The sequence below is a fragment of the Tupaia chinensis genome, unplaced genomic scaffold, assembly GCF_000334495.1.
Source record: "Tupaia chinensis unplaced genomic scaffold, TupChi_1.0 Scaffold000226_1, whole genome shotgun sequence".
Lineage (NCBI taxonomy): Eukaryota > Metazoa > Chordata > Mammalia > Scandentia > Tupaiidae > Tupaia > Tupaia belangeri.
In genome coordinates this window covers 1,563,379-1,588,774 of record NW_006159701.1, presented here as the reverse complement: position 1 = coordinate 1,588,774, position 25,396 = coordinate 1,563,379, and the positions used below count along the sequence as shown (strand labels likewise).

The following is a 25,396-nucleotide window of genomic DNA, read 5'->3' as shown; positions in this document are numbered from 1 at the left end:
CTGTGTATCCCTGGGAAACATTTTCTGCAATCCGATGCTTGCCTTTTCGGTGGCATCAGCACACGACCCTGACATTGTTAACTGGGCTGCTTCTCCCGTTTTTACTATCTGGCTGGAGGGCAGGGAGGATACTTTATTCATCCCTAGATCCTGATGCCTAGCCCAGAGCCAAGCCTATAGGAAACATCAGGAGACGTTGGTGAACCAAACTCTCTGGAAAATGAAGATGATGCCTTTGAAGATGAAATTAAATAACGTATACGAATGTACTTGCCAATGGTACATTGTCACACAAATCTAAGTTTCAAGTTCAATGACGAGGAATATCTCTTCAAGATGTTGCCACTTGGAATATTGGCCAGACTTTCTGGTTAACCTTGATCAGCCTTGGGTGGCGACAGATTTTCTCCATCAAGCTGAAGGCAGTTTTGGAAGACTGACTTGGCACCAGAGGAGACAAATGAACAAAACTATGATCTCATCTCTCAGAGGGAAGGGAAGTCTAAGGAAAGAGTCTGAGGCCAATCCACCAGAAACTGCCCTGCAAGGGCAGCTGACCCTGAAAGGCACGCAACTGGACAGCCAACCTGAGCCATCGCATCCCCTGACACCTGGGACTGCCCGGCAAAGAGTGGGAAACCTACGAAAATGAGCAACAAGACCTCTTTGAAAACATTTAGCACAGTCAAGGGTTAAAAAAAGTCCCAGGGAAACATAAAAAAGGCTTGATACTTGTGGTCACCTCTCTGAGAGGTGGACATGCCACATGCTGGGGTGAGAAATGTTTACCAGCTGGAAAAACAAAACCACCAAACAAAACAAGGAACTTATGTTAGCACGCATGAGGTTTCTTGAGACATCCATTGGTAAGGATTGTTGCTTGTGGTTTAGAGCCAAGGGTTGGTGGAGAGAGGACCATTTAAATAGGTAGAGATGGGCAATTCTTCAAGCAAAGTGGAGGAACTGAACACATGGAATCCAGCCAGAGGGGCTTTGGTAGTGATGGTGGTGGGTTGGGATTGGTAGGGTGAATCTCCTTTTTCTCTGCTCTATTCTGGAAATCGAGATGCCTACTAGCTCTTGAGTAGTTCAAGCATGCCCCCTAACCATTGGCTGAGTCCTGCCCACTTATGTTGTTGATACAACCACCCACCATTCTAGATGTCAGAAGACATCAGATCTTTTTCTTTTGTTAAAAGAGAGATTCTTTTGCTATAGGGTACATGCACTTGCTGGAGAGACAGAGAGAGAGACAGAGAGACAGAAAGTGAGAAATCACCCCCTGAGGTTATGGCTATGTCCCAATTCATTCTCCTCTAGTCTCCTTTCAGGATTCTGGGCATGCACGCACATGTACCTGGCATAACCTCTAAGCCTCCAGGTCCGGAACTTGAATCACAGTTGACTAGGTGGAGTCCAGTGACTCACCCATTATGCCATCTGCTGATCCCAAGATGTTAGGTCTTAATTACCACCTGTGTCTCCCAGGTTTACTGCTGCTACCAAGAATATTAGGGATGGAAGAACTCTTAGAGTTGGGAGTAAGGAAGCTCAGCATTGCCCCTGGTGAGAGAGCTCCTTATCCTTGCAGGCCTGGAACTAATTCTGCTATGACATAACAGGGAGTGGCCAGATGCTCTGTGAGTTGTTCAATGTTCCTCTGGGCTAGGGTCAGTGGGACCTCGGATGGGACAGAGGAAGGAGAGTCCTGGAGGAGAACCTAACTTTACTTCAGGCATGATGGTGAAGACGGTGCTTTGAGAAGTTGTAAATACAGTGGAGTGTGTTGATAGTATGAACACGTCAGTTGCCTACACACGAAACATGGCGATTCTTAACATCATGAGGCATAACCTAGTAAGTGCTGACAGCAGCCTTATGAGGAGGTATCCCTATTTCCCTTCCACAGATGACACAAAAGATATTCAGAGAGGTTCCATGACTTTCCCAAGATCACACAGTGGTTGGTAACAGCACTAGGATTCAAACTCTGCTCCTGACTAGAGAGCCCCGCTGCTTATAAACTATTTATATTTACTGTGTAAACACACTGAAACACCCACATAGCACAGAATCTTCAACAGATCTATCTAGAGGAAATCATCTCTCTCTCTCTCTTTTTTTCCTTTTTAGGGTTTTTGCCATGGGGTGTGTGCACTTGCCAGAGAGAGACAGAGACAGTGAGAAATCACCTCTGGGCGGATGGCCAATCCCTTCTCCTCCATTCTTCTCCAAGGAATTTGGGCATACACACACGTACCCAGCAGGATTTTCAAGCTGCCAGGTCCCAGCCAACTGCTGACAGCCATGTGGGAGTCCAACATCTTAACCACCATGCCACCTGCTGGCCCCATAGGGGAAACCATCTTAACCCACATCTAAACACAAAGAAAAAAAATAGACCACCTGAGACACCTACCTATGTAGTTCATGATAAATCCCTGGCCCTTTCCAAAGATGAGGCCAGCAGGGTCTGAGTGGAACTGGATGGTTAGGTCTGGCGTGGAGGAGTACAGCTTCTGGGGACCACTGTTCCCAAGGTATTGTCCCAAGATGTGGGGCATGACCTCGTCACCGTCATAGATGGTCAAAATATCGCTGTTGCTCAGGTTCAGGCTTGGAGGGCAGAGAGAAGAGGATTCAGGTGAAGCAGGGTATGGACATTCAACACGGTTTTAATTTTTTTAAAAATACAATTTCTTAAGACCCCAGGATTAGGAATTGGGGTTGAGATAAGTATAAATGATGCATGTGACCAGGGCAGGCTGTTCTTTCCAACAAACGGCACACAGATTTGTGGATGAGTGGACACATTCGTGAATGGTCTTGCATGTACGAGACTCCTTACAAAGCCAAATACTGCATTGTCAGAGGAATCATCTTCAACACCCCTGTCATCAGGAATCACTTCTTGGGTGACAACTATGTGCAGTTGAGCTACATGCTGGCTGCATGACAAGGGTCTTTCTTTCTTCCCTGATGCAGAGCATGCTGACAGCTTGCTAATTATAACATGCATTTTCATGTAGGGCGAAATACATTTTCCTTTATTATGCGGCATATCCTTCAACATCAACTGAGTTATCTATTACATGTAAGGGGTGGGACAGAGCATGAGGCAGAGGTCCCTTATTCATGAAATATGCTCCAAGCTGCTTTCACTATCCATAGCATTAAAGGGTGACACATTATCAAAGGCTCAAGTGCAAGAAAGTCCCTCCATACTAAATATTAGATCCGCAGTGGACAATTAATAATCCAGAAAGCACATCGGTATGCCACGGACACGCATGCCGTCTTAGGCGAGCTGGATGAGATTGATCTCTGATTGAAAGACTGCCAGACATTCAGCTTTGTCTGCATTGACTGTGACCAGATATCAGCTCGTGTGCCTTCCCCCCTCATCGCTCTTCTTTTTCTCTCTTACATCTCTCTCTTCTTCTTGTCTCCTTTTCTCTAATATTTAAAAAAACTGTTCCTTTGGGGCTGGCAGGTGGCATGGCGGTTAAGGAGCTGGACTTCCGCACGGCTGATTGCTGTTCGAGTCCTAGACTTGGTAGTTTGCTTTCTCGCTTTCCCTCGCTCTCGCTCTCTCTGGTCAAATGAAGAAGAAATAAATGAGTAAAATTAAAAAAATAATTCTTTAAGAAAATTTTTCTTTCTTTCCTTTCCCTTTCTCCTGTCCTTCCCTTTGCAGTCTTTTCCTCTTCCCTCTCACCCTTTTCCCTTCCTCCCTTCCTTCCTTCCAAGAAAGACCAGAGTCTCACTCCAGGAACCCCCCACAACCTTTCCCAGCCAGCCAGGATGAGGGGCACGCTCGTGCGAGCTGTTTTACATGCGCCAAGCTTGGAAAAAAACCTGGGTCTGTCACGTGACTTCCAGCCTTGCAGGCATTGCACCCTCACTGTGCCACTGTGCCAGGGCTTGCCCAGCATGTCTTCAGCACATGGTACGTGCCTGGCACTGTGCTGTGTTCAGAGGAGTCACGGTGTAGCGATCTATTTAGTCAAGAATTAAGGTAAGATTTATGATTGAGGTGTAGAGCAGGGACTAACTCAGATTGGGGGTGGTATGGAGGACTCCCTGGAGGAAGTAATGTTTGCTTTGAAGCCTTGAGACAGAGTGGGGGAACCTCAAGAGTGGGGAGAAGGCCAATCACAAGGCAGAGAGAGAAAGACAAGAGAGAAGTCATGGCCCCAGAAGGAACCAGAGTGCCTGGCCTATGGGTGAAGGCACGGGAGTCTGCAGAGTTCTGCGGGGACTGGACTGAGAAGAGCTTGAAGAGCTGAGCCGAGGCATTGGGACAGCATCTTGCTGGAGCTGGGGACACACCGAAGGGCTTTAAATGGGAGCAGCAGGACTGAGTAATTCACCACCCTGAACAAAGCCCCTGGAACTGCTGTGGACAGACCAGAGCCACCCCCTCCACATGGCTCCACCCAGCTCTCCATGGTGAAGTGTGCTGCCAGTCGGGGACGGGTGGTGGGTGGCAGCTCTCCATGCCAGTCTTGGAAGTGGTAAGAGCGAAACAGCAGAAATGTGAGGATGCTGTGGGCAGTTTGCTTCTAGGGGTAGGGATTGCAGTTGATCCACCCCAACACCTTCCATGGCACCTCTTGTGTAAGTTGCCCTGAGGGATGGTTTAGGAAGGTTTTATTTTATTTATTTTATTTTATTTTTATGATAGCGAGCGTGTGCGCACACATGCCTATGCGTATGTGAGAGAAAGCAATAGAGAGAACCCTCAAAAAAAGTCTCAACAGTTGTGATTCCCTTCCCCAGTCCTCCAGCTTCTCAGGGTCTGGGGAACCCTTGTATGCTCAGACTGTTTTCAGGCTAGCCTGGGGATTTGAACTGGTGGTTGACACGTGGCTTCCAGCACTGCAGTCCAGCATGCTATGGAGTGTACCCCCAGAGCTCAGCCCTTTGATGGTTTAATCGCTCCCCTCCCATAATCTCTATCAGCTTCCCTTCCACCAGGCCCCAAACAGCCTCTCCTAATAAAGCTGTCTGCTGGCTTCGCACACATGGCTTCAAGTCAAAGTCTACAGAGCCTTCCTACCCTCTGCCAGTTCTCAAGTAGAGTGTAGCCCCGAGGCCGCTACTACATTGAGATTCCGGAATTGTCAACCTCTTCGTACACAGTAGGTCCTTGATACGTGCCATGGTCAGAAAGAGCCTGGCAGAGAGTCTGTCTGACAGCAGAAATGGCAGGGCCGATGTCAGCGCATGACCTGTGGCAGGGAAGAGCCTCTTTAGCTCTAAGTACCGTGAAGACATCAGTCGCTCACCACGTGCTGGATTAGGCAAGGGTGAACGGGGTAGACGGCAGACACTCATTCCTTAAGCCGACTTCACAGCTGATCTGCTGGTAACAGTGGGCTGCAGACGGTGCACGAGTTGTCTATTCCATCATTCATTTCAGTGATCTAAGCACGGGAGAAGCATCTTCAAGGGTGCAAATAGCTTGCATTTGAAAACCTCACTCAACTCTTTGTTCTCTGTGAAACAGGAAGCTGCACTGAGCCAGGAAGTCAGGAAATTTGGGTTTTGTTCTCAGCTTTGTCACTTTTATGGAGGTGTGTGATTTTTGCGAAGGGCCTTGTCTGGGAATCAGGCTTCGTAAATTCCACTCTATGTCACGGGCTTTGAGGAGAAGGAAAGACATGCAGAAGGTCTGGGGTCAAATTCCTGGTCCACTGTGAGCACCTGAGCAAGCAAGGTCAAGTCATTGCTAAGTCACGTGATCCTGTTCCAGTTTCCACTGTGCGTGTTATGGCCGCCACCACCACCACCATCATCCTTCTCCATTGTTCTATTTTAGACTTTTGCTGTGGGACACATGTGCTTGCCAGAGAGAAACAGGGAGACAGGGAAAAGGAAAGAAAGAAATCATCCCCCAGAAGGGATGGTCAAGCTGCAATCCCTTCTCCTCCACTCTCCTTTTGGGATTAGGGGCATGCACGGACACACGCCCAGCATGATTTTCAAGCTGCCAGGTCTGCGACTCAAACTGTGGTTGGCCATGTGGAAATCCAGCGGCTTAACCACCCTGCCACCCGCTGGCCCATATTTATTTATGTTAAAATTTTTATTTTGGGGGACCAGCAGGTGGCGGCAGAGTGGTTAAGGCACTGGATTTCCATGTGTCTGACTGTGGTTCAAGTCCCAGACTTGGCGGCTTGCTTTCTGACTTTTTCTCTCTCTTACTGTCTCTCTCTGGTGAGCACACATGTCCTATAGTAAAATTAAAAACAAAATAAATCAATGATTAAAATAAGTAATTCTTAAAAAAAATTATTCATTTGTTTCTCCCATGAGTAAGAGAGACAGAGCAAAATAGAGAACCAGGCATTTGCAACAGTTTCCACACCGCCATCTACCCCCCAGTTTCCAGTAGCCTCAGATCATGGGCACGTGTGTCCCCGAAGTGTTCAGGGAGGTCTCTGCATACACACCCAGACCCCCTTCCTTGTTGATCAGTCTCACAGAACATCGCATTACTTTCATGCCCCCAACAGCCCCCTATCTTTCTCTCTCTGGTTATAATTTACTAAATACATCAGATGACTTACGTCTGTGGTTCTCAATGAAGGGTGGTTTGGCCCTCCAGGAGATATTTGGCCATGTCTGAAGACACGGTTGTCCCAACTGGTGGGTGCCATTGGAGAGTCAACTCCTAGATGCTGTTAAATACCCTGGAGCACACAACAGTCCTCCACAAAAAATGACCTAGTCTAAAATAATGTCAAGGTTCAGAAGCTCTGACTTATGTGAGTGTACTTTGTAAACAGTGTACAACAAACTGAAATGCAACCCTCTTTGGTTGGCCTAGAACTTCAATCAAAGTTCTAAGCTTAGAACAAGTCAATAGTTACTGAGCATTCCAACAGTCTAAAGAGAGATTCTTGGCTGTTGGCTGAGACTGGGCTGTCCAGAGCAGAGCTTGAGCAAAGAGGTGTCTTGGGAAGCCTGGCTTATCTGAGAGACCATCCCAGGCAGTACCTGGGGCGAAGTGAGACAGAGGAAGGGAAGGGTCAATGCAGAGTGCATTGATGGGCAGCTTGCACTTTGCATATGGAGCTCAGTCTGAGAGAGAGCGCAGAACACACATTGGGGGAGAGGGAGCTGGGGTATTTATCCTCCAACTCACATCCCTTATTGCCTGAGGGCTGCTTCCAGGTGTACTGATCGCTAGCACTCTGGCCTACCCAGGGGGCCCTAGAGAAAGCCTTCACACGGAGAGCTGAGTAGGGGCATGCAGTGAGGGGTCATAGGAGGCACATGGTGGCAAGTGTCACAGAACTTAGGGTACCGCTGACGTCACCTACCACTGTCTATGCAGCTCTTCTAATAACCCTTCCCCCACCTCTGACTTATATAAGAGGAGGCAAAAAGTGCACTGGACCATTAGTGAGTCTGTCAGGGGACCCTAGGGGGAGCTGTCCCTGTGGGGGCGGGGGTCATGGAGAGGGGAGTAAGAAAATGCAACACCCTCACTTTAAGCCTAGTAAGGAGGGCTTCAAGGGAGCTCTTGGTGACTTGGCAGATGTCTTTCTTGGGCGCTTGGGGAACAGTGATTGGCTACAAAACTTATGAAGAAAAGAGTAAGGACAGAAGCAGGCTGGAGCTGCCTCCTTGCTGGGGACAGAACTAATAGGAAAAGGAGGGTATTGAGAGTGAGGTGGCTGTCACCCATGATGGTGAAAATAAGATCCATTTTCTTGGGGTCAGCTGGGGGTGCCGTGGTAAAGTAATGGACCCACAGAGGAAGGTCCCAGGTTTGCATCCGGAGGCCTCCCATACATATCCGTGTACCTACACATCCCTGTGACCCGGGCAGGCTGAGGCGGGGGTGGGGTGCAGCATGGAGACCCTGTTGAGGGTGCCTGTCTCTCTGTCTCTTTCTCTGTGCAGGAGACAATTCTAGATCTCCTTAAAAGTGACCGCACCTGGAGGAAGTAATAAAACCCTTGCTGGGGAAAGTGAAAGGCAGCCAGTCTCAGGAGGTTCTGTCCCCATTCAGGAGCCCATGAAAGAGAGCGAGCGAGAGACAGAGAGAGAGAGAGAGAGTCAGAGAGAGAGAGACAGAGAGAGATCAACATTTTCTTGTTTCCTGACCTGGCCCTTCCTCACTACAGAATCCCCAACAGCAGGACCCTGCTGAGAGTGGGATGATGTTTCAAAATGATACTTAGAATTACAGGGTGATTAGGGTCGGCAGGTGGCATGGTAGTTAAGGGCGCTGGACTCCCACATAACCGACCGCAGTTTGACCTCTGGACCTGGCATCTTGCTTTCTCACTCTCCCCTCTCCAGGTCCAATAAAAATAAATAAGTAAACAAATAAATAAAAAGTTAAAAAAATTCTTAGGGAAAAAAAAGAATTGCAGGGTTATTAGGCTGAAACACTTATTATGACCAAGAGACCTACTGTATGCAAGGCAGTTTCCACCCGAGGAGTAGTGAAATAACCCACGGACAGGAAGAGGGTTGGAGAAAGAGCTTACCCCCTGCAGCCCCTCTGCACCCGCCCTCTGACTGCCTGCAGTTACACATGCAGAGGCTGGAAACGTAGCTCCCCTCCCCGATCCCCGGGCGAGTCTGCGTTTCTGCTCACCCATTGCATTTTCACGTGCCCTGTCCACCCGGGATCCCTGGCCCTGGGCTTTCCGAAGCAATCAAGAGGAACATGTGCAGGGTTCACTTTGGGAAGACTGACCACAGCGCAGGGCGAGGCTTTCTGCAGAGGTCTAGATTGCTACTCCAGCTGCGTATCACCCGGAGAGGCACCCAGACTTCAGGACAGCAGTTTGACTCCAGACCATGGGAGACAGAGAGGCACTGGCAAGCAGGCGGGTTTGAGACTGAGTGAAGAGATGGGACTGAGTAAAGCAGAGTCCCCTCAGGGAGACTCTACAGGACAATGGAACTCCCCAAGGTCAGTCCCTGCCTCCGGGGCCAGAGAAAGGCCTCCTACAGGCCTAGAGTTTGAGCTCTCAGCTGAGACCTGAGCTTCCATCCCCTCAACAGCCCACCCCTTTCTTCCTCTTTGGCCACTGTGTCTGGCTTTGCCCACATCACTCTCATCTTCCACTCGGATTATCGGATGGCATCTCCCTGACTCCATTCTATTTTTTTTTTAATTTAAAACTTTCTTTATGATAGTGTATGTGTCTTGTCATGTACACACACCCCAGAAAGAGCGAGAGGTGAACTCCCTCCACAGGGTCTGGCCACACCATGACCCCCTTTTTCTGGTCTTCCTGCCTGTCGGATCCTGGGCACATGACCCAGGGGATATTCACATGAAGGGATATTCTTTAGTCATAGAAGGGGATGAAGCACAGGCACATGTGACGTGTGATGCCATGTGAGACACGCCTGAACCTCGAAAACATCCTGCGAAGTGAAAGAATCCAGTCACGTTCGTCAGAAAAGTCCTGATGCGTTTTTTTCTATGTTGAAACATGTCATAACTTTTCCGTCAACCCAGTTCTGTTCCATTGATAAGAAATATTCAGATTGAGTAAATTCATGGAGATAGGACGTAACTTGGGGGTTGTCAAGGACTGGGGGAAGGGTCCAGGGATTAGGGGAACAACTATTTACTAGAAACAGGGATTTTTGTTTTTATTGTAAATTAAAAAAATAAATGAAGGCGGAGTCTCCCTGCCATAGCCCTCCTGTCTCAGCCTCCTGAATAGCTAGAGCTACAGACATAGACCAGCAGGCCTGGACTTTAGTTTGGATCAGGAATTGAACCCAGGCCTGCCATGTGGTCCCCAGCCTGTGGAGCAGTGCCTGAGCAGCACGTGTCGCTGTGGCTGGGTTTGTTTTTGGGCTGATGCCATTTCCGTGGGACTAGACAGAGGTGTAGGGCGTGCACGGATTCGTGCGTGTGTTACGTGTGTGTGCCTGTGTGCAGAGTGTATGTTAAGATGGTTCGTTTGATGTTTTGTGAATTTCACTGGAACTGGAAAACAAGGGGGAAAAAATCTTGAATATCTCATCTCAGGCTACAATGCAAGCTTCGAATATCTATCTAATAATCACATCTCTTTCCGGCCTCACCTCCTAATCTCTTCTAAGTCAGGGTTTTAACCTCCGGGCAGGCTGCAGTCTTTGTCATTCTCAGACCTCTGGGGCTTTCCAGTGCTCTGCTCGCCTGAATAGCTTCTAGGGCCTTCTCTCTCTGCACCTGGGTAACGCCAGTCCACCCCTCGTCTTCCATGCTTCATGCATGCGGAGACCCCCGCTGGCTCTTCTGAGTCTGGCCTGGGGCTGTCCAGTGCTCAGTACTCTGGAGTCTGCGGACTCCTCTGCACAAGACTGACTCCCAGCCTCCCTGGCTCACTGGCCACCTACTTGGGCTCTGGGCACCGAGCTAGGCTGACTGTGTGTCGGGCCAATCAGCACCAGCCAGAGCAGGGGGCTGGGTCTTAGCTCCACCCTCTCACAAGTCCTTGCGGGGAGCGACTCTGGCTCTCATCCTCATCTCTCTCTGCCCGGGACCCTGACCACACCTGGCTTCCTACCTACTCCGGTCTGGAGAGTGGGACCCCTCTCATCCAGTTCCTGGTTACGCTCAGCCCTCGCTCCCCAGCGTGAAGTTGAAAACCTCTGCGTTGGGGGAGGTGGCCCTGAACGACTCTTGTTCTGCCTGCCTTCTGGGTTCCCGTTGCCCGTTGCCCGCACCCTCCTTTCTTCTGGGATATGCAGGTCACTAGGATCAAGTCCTATGCCAACTATTGCTCCCGCATGCCTGAGAGGCCAGCCATGGCCAGCCACAGCCTCCTCTCCTTCTGCACCTCACCATTGGTCCGAATATATCCCACAGCCCCTGTGAGGGCCTGAGCAGACATCTGTGGACTTCGGTCCATGCTTTCACTTCCAGCGGCCTCTCTCAGCTCGTCCCTGTCTCATGCAGTAAAAACACAGGTCCCAGGGGCCAGCGGGTGTCATGGTGGTTAAGGTGCTGGACTCCCTCATGGCTGTTGGTGGTTTGAGTCCCGGATCTGGTGGCTTACTTTCTCGCTTTCCCTCTCTCTCTGTGTGTCTCTCTCTGGTGAATGCATGTGTCCTGTAGCAAATTACAAAATAATAGTAATGACAAATAAAATGAATAATTTTTTTTGAGAGAGAGAGAGAGAGAGAGAGAGAGAGAGACCTTTGCTATGGGGCGTGTGTGCTCTCTGGAAAGACAGAGACAGAAAGCAAGAAATCACCCCCTGAGGGGATGGCCATGCCCCAGTTCCTTCTCCATTCTCCTCTTGGGATTCTGAGCATGCACACATTCATATGCACCCAGCATGAATTTTAAGCCTCTGAGCCTGGGACTCAAACCATAGTCAACTAAGTGGGAGTGCAGCGACATAAACATTATGCTACCTGCTGACCCCAATACCTATATATTTTTAAAGGATCCATCAGATATCTTAGAAAGGAGTTCTCAAGACCCCATTTAGTTCTTGAATAACTAGAACCAAGGCTGCTTACTAAGAATGAAACATCCAAACACCTTCACTAAGGAAGACTGGCCATTGTCCCCATTTTACAGATGAGGAAACTGAGGCTCAATCAGGAAAGAAAGCAAACGCAGGACTCAAACCTAGGTCTGTCAAATACCACTGTTTTGTACAGCATCCCATAAAAGCCACATATATACATCGCTGGGAAGTATGCCTGGGTTTGGTCCTGTCAAAGCATTACGAAGCAATCCCATGGGCTGATAGGGCCCATTTAACCGGCTCCCCGATCCTGGCACTTCTGATGTTCTTGGGCCGTCACTGCTAAGGTGAATTTGCTGAGACCTGTAATTCCCAACATTTCCCCCAATCAAGGTACTGTTTCTTCTCTCCACTGACTCTTGGTTTGAAAAAGATTCTGTCGCCTAAACACTTTATGTTCCGTGGTAACAATTGGCATGATTTCCGTGTGTTTTTATTATCGATCATGTACAACACAGAGTGCAGTAAAAACAGTGTTAACCTCGTTACTTCGTCTGGGTGGCTTTATTCTGGTAGATAAGAGACTTCTGTTATGGTTTCTGAAACATGTAGAAAAAGCCAGCTAAGGAAGAAAGTGGTCAGAGTGGTTGCCTTTGGGGAGGGAAGCTAGATGGGATGGTTTGCCCAGAAAAGGTGGAAAATAATTTTTACAATAGACCCTTTTGTACCTGTGCATTTCGAGTGATGGAATGTATTATCTCTTCAAAAAGGATAAAAATAGCCTAAGGGGACCCTCATTATTGCTTTCACTAGGGTCTAGAGAGTGGAAGAAGTGAAGATGGCATGCGAATTAGAATCTAACACCAGTCTGCAAACCCTTCTCTGATAAAGTAATTCTCCCCCTGGCCAGCAGAGGGCACCACATGCCTAAACTTCGTAGGACTGACACTTCTCTGTTGGTCTTCCGTCCTTACCCTAACCAATCAGGAGCCGAGGCGTGAGAGTTAGGTGGTAGGGCAGGTGAGTAACTGTGGAGCTGGAGTTAATGTTCCAGAAAGGCAAAGGAAAAAATGATGAGCAAACCCACCCTGCTTTTCTTTTCTTCTTCTTCTTTTTTTTTTTTTTGGAAGAGATTTTTGCTATAGGGTGCGCGCTCTCGCCAGCCAGACAGAGAGAGACAGAGAGACAGAAAGCAAGAAATCCCCCCCCAGGGGGGATGGCCACGCCGCAATCCCTTCTCCTCCATTCTCCTCTTGGGATCTTGCACATGCACGCACACGTGCCCGGCGTGAGTTTAACCCACCAGGTCCGGGACTCGAACTGCGGTCGCCTACGTGGGAGTCCAGCGACATAGCCATTACTCTAATTGCTGATCCCTTACCCTGCTTTTCTTTATTCCTTTCTAAACGAACGTTTCACTGCTACTTGGAAATGCTGCTTTTAAAAGGCTTTCCTCACCACTACCAACCCCCCTCCAAGAAAAACCAACTTTCCTACATGGTATTCACAACATGATCGCCAGATAAACATGTGCCTAATGGGTATGCATTTACGTAAACACGAATTAGAAAAATATATAAATATATGGTTTGCACACTAAACTTCTAATTTCATGGACATTATTTTGCTTAGTGTGTAAGCCAAGCGAAAAAGGCAAAAGCCAATTTATATGCAGTTTCAGGGGAAAAAAAAAAAGAGGCACTGGTAATAGAATTGGACTAGGAAAACAACAGAAAATAGCCCAGAGAATAAAGTCCAGTTTTTCAGCCTGTCCTTGCCGAAGGTTCATAGCCAAGTCCCAGTGTGCCTTTCAAACATCTGGTATACCAAGTCCTTTGGGGCCCTAGACGGGCACCATGCATTCACTACCTGGATTGCTGACATCCTACTTTGTCGCTTGATAATATTTTACTAATTCCTTGAGGTCTCTCTGTGCTCTCCACTGCACCTGAATTTACAGGGATGTAAAAACTAGCCAAGGCTTCCACATGGCACCCAGGCCAGGATCTGTTCTAAGCACGTTACAAGCCCCATTGCATTCTACTCTGAGACTAACCCCATAAGAACTACCATCCTCTTGGTCTGGCTCTGCAGACTAGTGGTTAACAGAAGCCAGATCCCACATGGCCAACTGAGCTTAGAATCTTTGTCCCAGTAGCTTGAGAAACGCAACAGGTGCATGAACGTAAGGATAGAGAAACGGAGGAGAAGGATTGTGGTGTGACCATGCCCCACTGGGAGCATTTTCTCCCACTCCCTCCCTCTGTCTCTTTCCGGTGAGTACACACACCCTCTGGCAATTGTAAAATAAAGACAAGGGACCACCAGGTGGTATAGTGGTTCAGGCACTGGACTCCCACATGGTAGCTTACAGTTCAAGTCCCAGACCTGGCAACTTGAAAATCATGCTGGGTGTGTGTGCATGCGTACTGAAGATCCCAGGAGGAGGATGGAGGAGAAGGGATTGTGGTATGGCCCTGTCCAGTGGGGGATGGTTTCTCACTTTCTGTCTCTGTGCCTCTCTCTGCCAAAGTGAACATGTCCTATGGTGAAGACCAAAAAAAAAAAAAAAAAGTATTTTCATCTATTTCACTGATAAACAAACTGAGGCACCTAAAGATGAAGAGACAAGCTTAATAAGCTCAAACTGCTGATCATGTAGGACAGCTCAACCCAACTCCATCTACCTGTGTGGGCACCCTGGAGACGCATAGCCCAGCAGAGGGCTTGTCGTGGTGAAACGAACTTTGTTGAAATGAACGAATCATGGTGAGCTTATCTCCATTTTCAAGAAGAGGAAACAGAGGCTGAGGGAAATTAAATGACTTTCCTAAGAAAACGCTACCTTGCGTTTAAGGCAAGAGTCCACAGGGAAGAGAGAGTGAGGAAATGAACCGTAGGATTTAAATAAGGGAAACAAGACAATCAAAACTCATAACTACATTTGTAGCTGCAATAAAACTTTTATAAGACACATATTTTTTCTTGAAAGCCTTCAAAAACCCTGTTGTGAGTTCTTTTGTATCTATTTTCTCATCTGATCTCCTCAACCACCATAGCGAGATGGTCAGAGAAAACATTATTTGCCAGAGGGCATGTGTGCTTACTAGGGAGAGAGAGAGAGAGAGAGAGAGAGAGAGAGAGAGAGAGAGAGAGAGGGAGAGAGGGGGAGGGAGAGGGAGAGGGAGGGAGAGGGAGAGGGAGAGGGAGAGAGAGAAAGAGAGAGAGAGAGAGAGAGAGAGAGACACCCATGGGGGTTGGTCATGCCACAATCCCTTCTTCATTTCATCCATGTTTTGGGGTTTGGGGCACTTGCACGCATGTGTCCAGTGTGTTTCAAGCCACCCTGTCCAGGACTTGAGTCATGTAGCTGACCATGTGGGATCCAGTCACCATAACCACCATGCCACTGCCCAGTGTGAGAAAACATTAATCCCGTGATACAGAGGAACAAACTGAGCCCCAAAGGTCCAGATCCCAAGGCCTCTGTGCTCCCTTGGGATGCTGCATGGCCTGCTTCAGGCACTTTCAGCACTTGGACTTGCTGAGGGACTTTTGGGCCGAGTGCTAATTTGGTTTCAATTTCATTTGATAAAATGGCAGACAGGATAAGAAACCATGTCGGCCCCAGAGGGGACCCAGAAAACCAATTCCTTTGTCTCCCCAAGAGGACACCTTTAAGTATAAAAAATGAAGTTTTATTATTTTCTTTTTGTTATTTTATTCTTCATTCTTTTCTTCTCCCTTTCTATTCTTTCTATCCCTTCAAAGAGTCACCAAATGCTGCCCAGATTGGGCTCAGAATCCAACCTTTGCCAGTGGTTCTCTGCTGGGCTGCAGGTCAGAATCCCTGGGGAGATTTAAAAACTTCTGATGCCAGGGCCAGCAGATGGTGTAGGCCATTGTGGACCATGGTTCGAGTCTTGGTGGCTTGCTTTCCCACTCCCCACCCCATCTCTCTCTCTCTCTCTCTAGTAAGTGCACGTGCCCTTAAGCAAGCAAATTAATAAAAAATAAAGTTAAATAAGTAATTCTTTTTAGAAAACTAAAAAGAGGTGGCATGTGTTTTTCCATCCTTCAAATCTGATATCGCTCTTCCCTTTTGATTTGCCAAAATACATGTCATGATGCTGGGCCAGGTCCCAGTTTAGGTTCAAGAGGCCTTTAAAATATATATTTTTTTATTTTAAAGTTTGCTTATTTATTTCTTCCTTGAAAAAGTGAGAGAGACAGAGAGAAAGAGTGAGAGAGCGTGATCTCAATAGTCATCTACCCATGCTCTAGTCCCATCTCAGCTGGCCTGGATCACAAGCATGCACCTATGTGCCCAGCATGCTCAGGAAGGTCCCAGAATGTGAACCCAGGACGTTTTCCAGATGGGCCCAGTGGCATTACTACTATGCTACCACCTGGCCCAGAGAGGCCTTGAATGTTTTGTTCACTCTCTTGGGACCTTGACTCATGATCATGGAAACAAGCCCAAACTAGCTATTGGAGGATGAAAGACATGTGGGGCAGAGACGAGAACCTCTCAGTCTCTGCCTGCCTGGACTGTCTTCCGGTCAGCCCATCCCCAAACACGTGGCAAAATCCAACCAGTATTAGCAGAGACACCTCCCTAGTCAGTAGTTGCCCACAGACACATGAGTGAGCCAAGAAGAAACACACACAGCTGTAGACTGAGCAATGATCTATAGTTTATGCCACTGATGGGTAGATTGTTACGCAGCAATAGCTGACTGATAAAGTGGTCTCGGGGGAGTCTCTTTCTATTTCTAGGTCTCAGTTTCCTTTTTCGCAACATGATGGAATACATTTGCTATTCCTTCTTTCTCTGATTGTTTACAACTTTGGACTCTGGAGAAATTCTGTCTCCCTCTGATAATGGGCTGAAAGTTCTGGGTGCAGCTGGTTTTATTTTTATTGTGGCCATTTCTCCCATGACTTCTGCAGGTATCTGGAACTCTGTTCTCCTGGGGCTAATGCTGCCTTCAACCTTTTAATATCCTTTTTCCTTGCCTGGCTCTCAGATGGAATTCTTGCAGCCCAAAGCAGTTATATCACTGTTTGAAGGACTGAAGTGCCTCTGGACAAGGCACTTAATTTTTAGGGCTTGGAATTAACTTAGCACAGAGCGGTTTGGCAGCAGCTGAGGAGGAATATTCCACAACCATCAATCATTTGGTTATGGGGGTTTGTTATTGGGCCTTTTCCTTTCTTGGTTAGGGAACTATGCTGGGGCCCATAAACAGGAGGAGGTGTTGGGGCCAGGCTTTGCAATGGTGCCAAGAAAGGCAAAGCTGCAGACATTTTCCCTCCAGAGCCAAGTGGATATATGTAGTTGATGCTGGGAAGACATGAAGGAGGGCCCCTCTCTGAGTCTCAATTTCTTCCTATGTATGATGGGGCTAGGAATTCCTGCATTGCCAATTAATGTGTAATTTTTGGCCCCAGAGACCTGAGTTCACTCCTTGACTCAGCCACTTCCTAGTGGTGTGACCTTGGGCAAGCGACGTCATGGCTCTAGGCCCTGGTGTTTTCATCTGTAGTAAGAGGATGGTCATGGGGACTCCGCATGGGTATTACATAGGGTGCCAGCATTGCCCTGCAGAATTAATATGGGCGGAGGGCTCAGTGAATAGCACATGGTAAGCACTTAACCAATGTTAAATGTGTGAATGGTGGGGAAAAGCAGGTGGCGTGGTGGTTAAGGCTCTGGACTCCCACATGGTTGACTATGGTTTGAGTCCCTGACCCGGTGGTTTGAAAATCACACTAGGTTCATGTATGTTGCGTGCCCAAAATCCTGAGAGGAGAGTGGAGGAGAAGGGATTGTGGCATGACCATTCTCCCTGGATGTGTGTGTGGGGGTGATTTCTCATTTTGCTTCTCTCTTTCTCTGTCTTTCTCTCTGGTGAGCACACATGCCCTTTGGCAACCCCAACACTCCTCCCCCCACCCCACCTGCCCAACATAAAAAGGAATTTTTGTTTGTTTACTTTGTTTTGTGTTAGAGGGCATATGTACTAGTCAGGGAGGGGGAGACAGAAAGAGAGCGAGTGAGAGAGAAGAGAAAGCACCCCCCACACAGGGAGTGGTCACACCATAACCCCTCCTCCTTCACTCCTCCCTCTTTTGAGGTTTTGGACATGCACACGCACTCACCCTGCATGCTTCTCACTCCTGGGTCTGGGACTTGAACTGCATGGTCAGCCATGTGAGATCTGGCTACCTTAACTGCTAGACCATGAAGCCAGAGTAAACGCTGAGTTTAATCATCATCGTTATCCATGAGAGAATGCAGACCGCATATCTGGGATCCATTGCTAGCTACGGTTATTTGCTTATTTGATGCCACAGACTTCACAAAGAACCTTATGTGTGATTTAATTGGTTGACTCGCTCAGCAGCTCTCTCCTTCATTTAACACATATTTATTGAGCACTTGCTGCGTGCCAGATGCTGGGGAGAAAGTGAGAAAATAGCCATGTGAGGCAGGCTTCACCACCTCTAGTCCTCTGCCCGAGACCACAGAGCGAGCGAGCAGCAGGATCGGGACTTTTAAAAAAATTAAGTAATTTTATTTATTATTATTATTACTACTTTCTAGAGAGAGAATTTTGTTAAAGAGTGTGTGTATTCTCCAGGGAGACAGAGATAGAAAGCGAGAAATCACCTCAAGGGAGGCTGGCCATGCTGCAATCTCTTCTCCTCCATTCTCCTCTCACGATTTGGGCACACACGTAAACACACCCAGTGAGTTCCAAGCTGCTGTGTCCAGGACTTGAACTGTGGTCAACCATGTCAGAGTCCAGTTTCATAACCATTACACCATCTACTGGTTCCAAATTTTATTTATTATTATTATTATTGTTATTTTTAAAATTTGACCAGAGAGATAGAGGGAAAATGAGAAAGCAAGCTTCTTTGACCAGAGAGATAGAGGGAAAATGAGAAAGTAAGCTTCTAAGTAAGGGACTCAAACTGAGGTCAGCCATGTGGGAGTCCAGTGCCTTAACCATTATGCTGGCTGCTGGCCCCAAGATGAGGATTCTTTTTATTTTTTAAGATTTGTTTATTTAATTTTATTTGTTACTATTATTATTTTAATTTGACCGGAGAAAGACGGAGAGAGAAAAGGAAGGTGAGAAAGCAAGCTGCCAGGTTTGAGACTCGAACCACAGTTGACCATGTGGGAGTCCAGCACCTCGACCACTACACCCCCTGCCAGTCCAATGCAGCTCTTTTTGACTCTAGAAGCTCCCGTGTCTCTCTCACTCATGTGCCATATTCAAGGTGGCAGCCCTGTGCCGAGCTCTCACAGCCACAGTTAGCTCTCAAGCCTAGCTGGCTTTCTGGCCCTAACTCCAACTTCTCGTGTGATGCTCAGCAAGTTGCTGCCCCTCTCTGGGCCCCTCTCGCTGCTTCCGTTCTATGATGCCACCACTGATAATTCCTTAGTTCCCTGTTTGAGAAAGAGAGAGTGACAAGGGATAGAAGAAATCCACTAGGAGTCATAAGGTTTGTGTTCAGTTGTGTTTTTAGGGTAGGAGAGGAGTTCGGACTGAGCTGGGAGGCCTTTGGGGTCTAACAGAGGTTTAGACTGCCGACTGCTGAGTCACATCAAGGCTGCCTACAGGCGTCATCACCTCTGAGGCCGACAACGAAGGCGGGTGGTTAAATGAATGGCGCAGTGCAGGCGTCTATCCCATGCCAAAGGTCACTGTTCTCACCACTCATGTGGCCCGTCCTGACATGCTTCCTCTGACCAATGGCCCCTCATCCCTATTCTTCCTGGTTGCCACTCTCTGCGACATTTCCACAGTGCACAGAGATAATTCGGAGCCCCTCCAGCTCCCCAGGCCACCTGCCCAGCCTCTGCACTGCGCCTGCATCTAAGCTGCCTGTTTTTGGCTCCATTTCCTTCCCTGAGCTTGAAGTTCCTGCAGACCTGGGGGCCTCCTTGCATCATCACTGAGACCTCGCTGGTCTGCAAAGAGCCAGTTCGAGTCAGTGAAGGTGGGTGCTGGGGAGTGTGCATGATCTCTACTGGCTGTGTGACCCGAGGAAGCCATTGAACCTCTCTGGACTGTCATTCTCCAATCCACAAAGCGGTAATGATAATATCCACCTTATCAGAGAGTTCCTGACAATTAGTAATCTCCACTTCCGAAGCACCGACTACGTGCCAGAAACCACGCGATGTGCTTTGCATGAATTATCTCTAATTTGGGTAATTGCCCTTCTGCAATTATCTCTACTCGCATTAACTCTAATTTGTGTAATTATTATTTCTACATGATAATGTGCACACTCATGATTGCTTATGGACATAAAACTACACAGCTTGGAGCGCAGCACATAGTAGGTCCTTCATAAATGGGTGACTAATTGGAACTGTTATGTGCATAGCATCGACAGATCTGCCCGGTGGGCAAAGAGGAGAAAAAGTCCCCTCTCGTTTGGGACAGGTGGCTGTGTCCTCATGCCTCGTGACCATGGCCCAGCCCCCAACCCGGGCCACCTACCCAGCTGCGTCTGCAGCGCAAGCTCCTTCCCCTCGTCGATGTGATAAATAACAATTACAAACACTTAGAAGTGCTGAGGGGCCCTGAGGATGGAATTATTTTTACTATCAAACCCAAATTGGTTTACTAAAACTGTCAGTAGAAACCAAGCAAGATAAATTAAACCCAGCAGCTCTTGGGCCTCACGTCACCCTGGCTGGTGAGATGCTATTTTCACTCCCTCCGTGGGAGGGAGGAGGTGCCAAGCTCAGACGCCACTCTGCCAAGTGCGTGCCAGCGTTCGCCAGAGCGCCCCAGCCTGGGGACTGGAGGGCTCGGCTGCCTTCTGCAAAGCTTTAATCCCTTTCCGTGACTCAAACCCTTCCCCAGCTGCCTAGTCTGGGGAAGCCCAGACTCTCTGAGACCTCCTTCACGTCCCCGCTGGACCCCACTAACCACCCGGCTCTCCTACTTCATCAATGCTTCACTGAGCTCCAGACATACAGGGCCCTGGAGACAAGTGGATTCAAACCCAGACTCCGTCAGCTATGACATCACAGGCACTTCCCACCTCTCCGAGCCTCAGTATACTCGTCTGTACACGAGACAGTCACAGAGCTGCCGTGAAGACACTCAAGGTGTGCGAAGTGACCAGCCAATGTGAAATGGCATGGACGAATGAGCAGAGAAGGGTGCTGGGGCCCAGAGGCTGGCACAGCACTAATGAACACAGCATTCTGCAGAGCTGACCCACACAGGAAGGTGCTGGGTTCACATCCCGGACACCTCCTTTATGCCCGCTGTGTGCCCGTGACCCAGGGCTGGCTGAAGCCGAGGGTAGACTGCAGTATGAGGACCTTATTGGGGTGTTGTCTCTGTCCGTCTTGTCTCTCTCTCTCTGTCTCTCTTGCTTGTGGAAGAAATAAATACATAAACTTAGTGACAAGAAGAGAGCTGGGCTTTCTTGCCCCTGGAGCTCAGCACACGCTATTCCTTTCGGACTAGAACTCTGTTCCCTTCCATCCTCGCTCATCTTGATCTCTCTGCCTTTCAGGTCTCAGCATAGACCGTGGTTTCTCCTGCTTTGGTATTGCAGGCACCTGGAGTGAGCTAATTTTTTGTGGTGGGGTTGTACTGCGTATTGCAGGATGCTCAGTGGCATCCTTTGGGCTCAGCCAATGAGATGCCAGGAGGATCCCTCCTCAAATTGTCCCAACCAGAGATGCCTTAGAATCAGATTGTCCAGATTGGGAGGTCTTCAGGTGCTCAAATCCACTGGTGGAGTTTGGGTACCAAAGGACTGGGGTTTGGGGAGGCCGTGATGTCCTTCTGGAATGATCTGAGCACCAAATGCTGGTGGTGGGGGCAGAGACAGGATCAAGCAGGGGTCACAGAGGAGGCATTGGGGACTGCCATGTCCTCCGTGGAGCAAGCAGCCAGTGTCACCCAGGGCTGTGGCAGGACGTTGGCCTACACCTTCTGGGGCAAAGTCATCCCTAGTTGAGAACCACTGACTTAGAGGTTACTTTCTCAGAAAAGCGTTTCCTCTGAGTCTTCTGCAGGCTCCCACTGGGCTCCAAGGCCCCCGAGTGCATTTCCTTTTGTCTACGCCTTGTCAACGTAGGCTATGGCTCTCGAGGGCAGGGCTGTTCGTCTTGCTCATTGCCAGAGCCTGGCCACCACGCCTGGTCCCTAGTAGGTGCTCAGAGAATAACCGGAAGTAGCTTGAACTTGCGCAGTGACCGAAATCACAGTCCTCACAAGTCCATGATGATTGCAATGAACTGGGGCTGCACTGATGCTGATGTCACTCCAAGTGTGACAGCCCTGGACGACACTGGCGGCTTGCCCCACGCAGAACGTGGCAGCTGCCCTGGGGAGGATGCTGCTTCCTTTCTGGCCCCTGTTGGAGACTGTCTCTATTCACCCCCCCCCAGAGGTTTTCACCATAGGGCACGTGCGCTCGCCAGACAGACAGAGACAGAGAGACAGAAAGTGAGAAATCACCCCCCCCCCCCAGGGGGGATGGCCACACCACAATCCCTTCTCCTCCATTCTCCTCTCAGGATCTTGGGCACGCACGCACTACGTGGGAGTCCAGCGACATAGCCATTATGCTAACTGCTGGTCCTGGGACTGTCTCTGCTCTTACCTCCACCTGCACCTCGATTACCATCTGGTGCCCAGATTATTCAGGACACCATGGCCTCCCCAAACCCCACCCCTTTTAACTTAGCCAAAATGTTATTTGCTATCAACCAGATCTCTCGTCATGTAATAAATGTGAGTTTATTGACACATGTAGGTTGGGCCCCCAGAGGGTCTCCTCATATTTTCCTGACCTTTTTTTCCTCCTCTGTATGCATCTTAGCCAGCTAGTTATAAGTTTAGGTTCAAATTCTGACTTGGAACTTCATGGCTCTAAGACCATGACAAGTTACCTTTATTTCATTGATTCTTATTTACTGAGCACTTACTGTGGCCAGACACTGGGCTATAGGCTGGAGTTATGGCAGTGAATCAAACAGAAAAAAAAAATTCTTCTACTTTCATGGAAGTGCTATTCTAGGTGGAGAGGGTGGAAGTTGAAATACTACAATGAATACAATGTGTAGTGTGTCGAGTGGTGTGAACACAATGGAGAAAGTGGATCAAAGTGAGTATGAAGAGACAGAGTGATCTATGCAGATATTTGGGGGTCTGAACGTCCCAGGGAGGGAGAAGATGGGCAGTGCAAAGGTCCTGAGTTAGGTTTGCAGAACATCAAGGACACCAGTGTGGTCAAATGAAGAGAGTGAGGAGGAGCGTGGAATGCAGTAGCGCAGAAGACAACCAGGGCCCGCCTACACAGGACCTTTTGTAAGAACTCCGACTTCTAATCTTCTTATTAAATAGCTTTTTTTTTAAAGAATTATTTATGGGAACCAGCAGTTAGCGTAATGGCTATGTCACTGGACTCCCACCTATTCAACCGAGGTTTACGTCCCGGACCCGGTGGCTTAAAACTCAAGCCGGGCGCGTGCGCGTGCGTGCCCAAGATCCCGAGAGGAGAATGGAGGAGAAGGGATTGCAGTGTGACCATCCCCCCTGCGGGGTGATTTCTTGCTTTCTGTCTCTATGTCTCTCTCTGTCTGTCTGGCAAGCACACACGCCCTATAGTGAAAAAACTCTCCAAAAAAAAAGAATTATTTATTATTATTATTTTTTTTCACATGAGTTTTACCAGAGAAAGACAGAAAAAGAGGGGGAGAATGAGAAAGCAAGTCACCAGGTCCAAGACTCGAACCACAGTCAGCTATGTGGGAATTCCAGCACCTTAAACACCATGCCATCTGCTGGCCCCTTTTTAATCTGAATAAAATAGGATGCTATTACAGAATTTCAATCAGAGGATAATGTGATTGGACTTTGGTTTTAACAGAACCTCACAAGGTGCTGCATTAAAATACCCTAAAGGGGGTAAAAGTGGGAAGAGGAAAATCAGAAAAAAGATTGTTGCAACAATCCTGGGTAGAGATGGTGGTGGTCGGGGCCATGGTGTTAGCAGTGGAGATGTCAGATGTGTTGGGACTCTGAGCACATTTTTTTTTTTTTTGAGTAGAATCTACAGGATTTACTAAAGATTTGGCTATGGGGTGTGAGTGAAAGAGAAGAATCCACTCCCAGTGAGTGGCTCACACTGGCTCATGAGAGCCCATAGCTAAATGTCCAGGCATTTGTCAACTGTTCTCATTATGCTGGTAGCTCGAAGTAGACCATGGTGGGAATATTTACACTATGGAAATTGGCAAACGCCAAATGCTATGAACCAGGGTGTGGACTGATTCCTCCCCAACTTGTCAACAGAGTCGGTCATTGTATATTTACTAGCATGTCACTGGGTCAGGTTGATCGATTGACTGATTTAGTTTTGAGTTAATTACTCCTTGATTGATTGATTTAGTTTGAGTTAATTACTCCTTACAGAAATGGAAAAGATGGGCTGGAACAGGTATATCAAAGGAGAACCAGAAATTTAACTTTGGATCCATTTCATTTAAGATGCCTCTAAGACATCCAAGTGGAGTGTTAAAGAAGAAAGTAGATAAAAATGGAATATAATAGTTGTACCTACCTCATAGGAACAATCATTAGAGCAAATAATAAAATTCACTTTTTATTTATAAAAATAAAAAAATCAATGTTAAGAAAGAGCTCCATGAATAGACAGTGCTCAATACTGTGAATTTCTTCATCATTACAACGAGAAAGGACCTTGATCACTGTCTAGAGTTGCCACATTGATCAGAAGAAAGTCCACCTCTTTCAAATAATCCCTTTCTGACAATAATGCTGGTGGCCTGGCTTTGGGGAAGGATTTCTGCTTTAATTGCTTGAGGCTCTGGGATCATCCACCCTCTTGCGTGTGCTTCATGGTGGAAATAAAACACAACCCAGTGTCAAGCTGAAGGTTAATTGAATATTTGATGCATAGAGGAGATGAAAGCAAGATTTTTATTCTGTTTCCTTATTCAGGCCTCTGGCACCAAAGAGAGTTGATGGCCAGTCTTGTTTAGGCAAAACTGTCCATCAGGGAGGCACCCTGCAAGGACAGATTAGCCATGCCAAGCAGAAGGGAGAGGATCATAGGCAATTCCTGGGGTCTTCTGCCTGGGTGGGACCTCGGAAAAAAGCGACCAACTCAGGGGTTGTCTTAACTTCTCTTGGCCAAAGATGAAGGGTGTTTTCTAGTAACTTTAGAACCACACATTTATGTTTATCTTGATGATGGGGAGCAGAGAAGACTCCCTAGAAGAAGCAGTTTTAGAAAGGAGATTTCTGTTTGAAGCTTTAGCTAAGACGTTCTAGAACCTCCCTTTAACCCTTTCCCTCCGTGCAGGAAACGGTTACACAGTCTTCCTGTACCAGCCATGTTGAACTTTCTTTAAGTCTGCAAGCGGGCTACATGCTCTCATTTTCAGGCTTTGCAGATATTGTTCTTGCTCTCTGGGACACTCTTCCTTTCCCTTCTGCACTTGCTTATCTTCTTTTTCCTCTTCACTTAGAAATCACTTCCTCCTGGAAGGCCCCCTGGTTTCTCTCAGTTGCCTCTCCTCCCTGTCCTTGCTCCTACCACACCACATACAGTTCCTCGTCTGCCCCACCCAGTCGGCCTCGTGGGTGGAGGCTGCTCTGTCTTCCTCACAGATGGAGCTCCAGCATTTAACCCAGGGCTGGCACACAGCAGGGGCACAGCCATTTCTGTTTCTAGAGTTAAGAGAGATGATCCATCCACTCTTTTCCAGTCTATACCTCCCTACAACAAGGATTCTAATCAGAACCTTTCCAGCACCTAAAACTGTGCTTGGCTCATAGTGGACACTCAAAGAAAAAGTCTTAAATGACTGAATGAACAACTTATTCCAGACTCCAGGAGTCAGAGACAAGGGAGAGGGCAAG

At 48.0% G+C, this 25,396-nt stretch overlaps 1 protein-coding gene across 1 annotated transcript in view; it reads right to left on the bottom strand.

The window, feature by feature from the left end:
• SEZ6L (seizure related 6 homolog like) overlaps positions 1–25,396 on the bottom strand; it is an 85,896-nt gene that overhangs the window by 35,279 nt on the left and 25,221 nt on the right. The window contains exon 10 of the mRNA XM_006147867.3: positions 2,420–2,616. Coding sequence (XP_006147929.1) covers positions 2,420–2,616 — 197 coding nt within the window. The remainder of the gene's footprint in view (positions 1–2,419; positions 2,617–25,396) is intronic.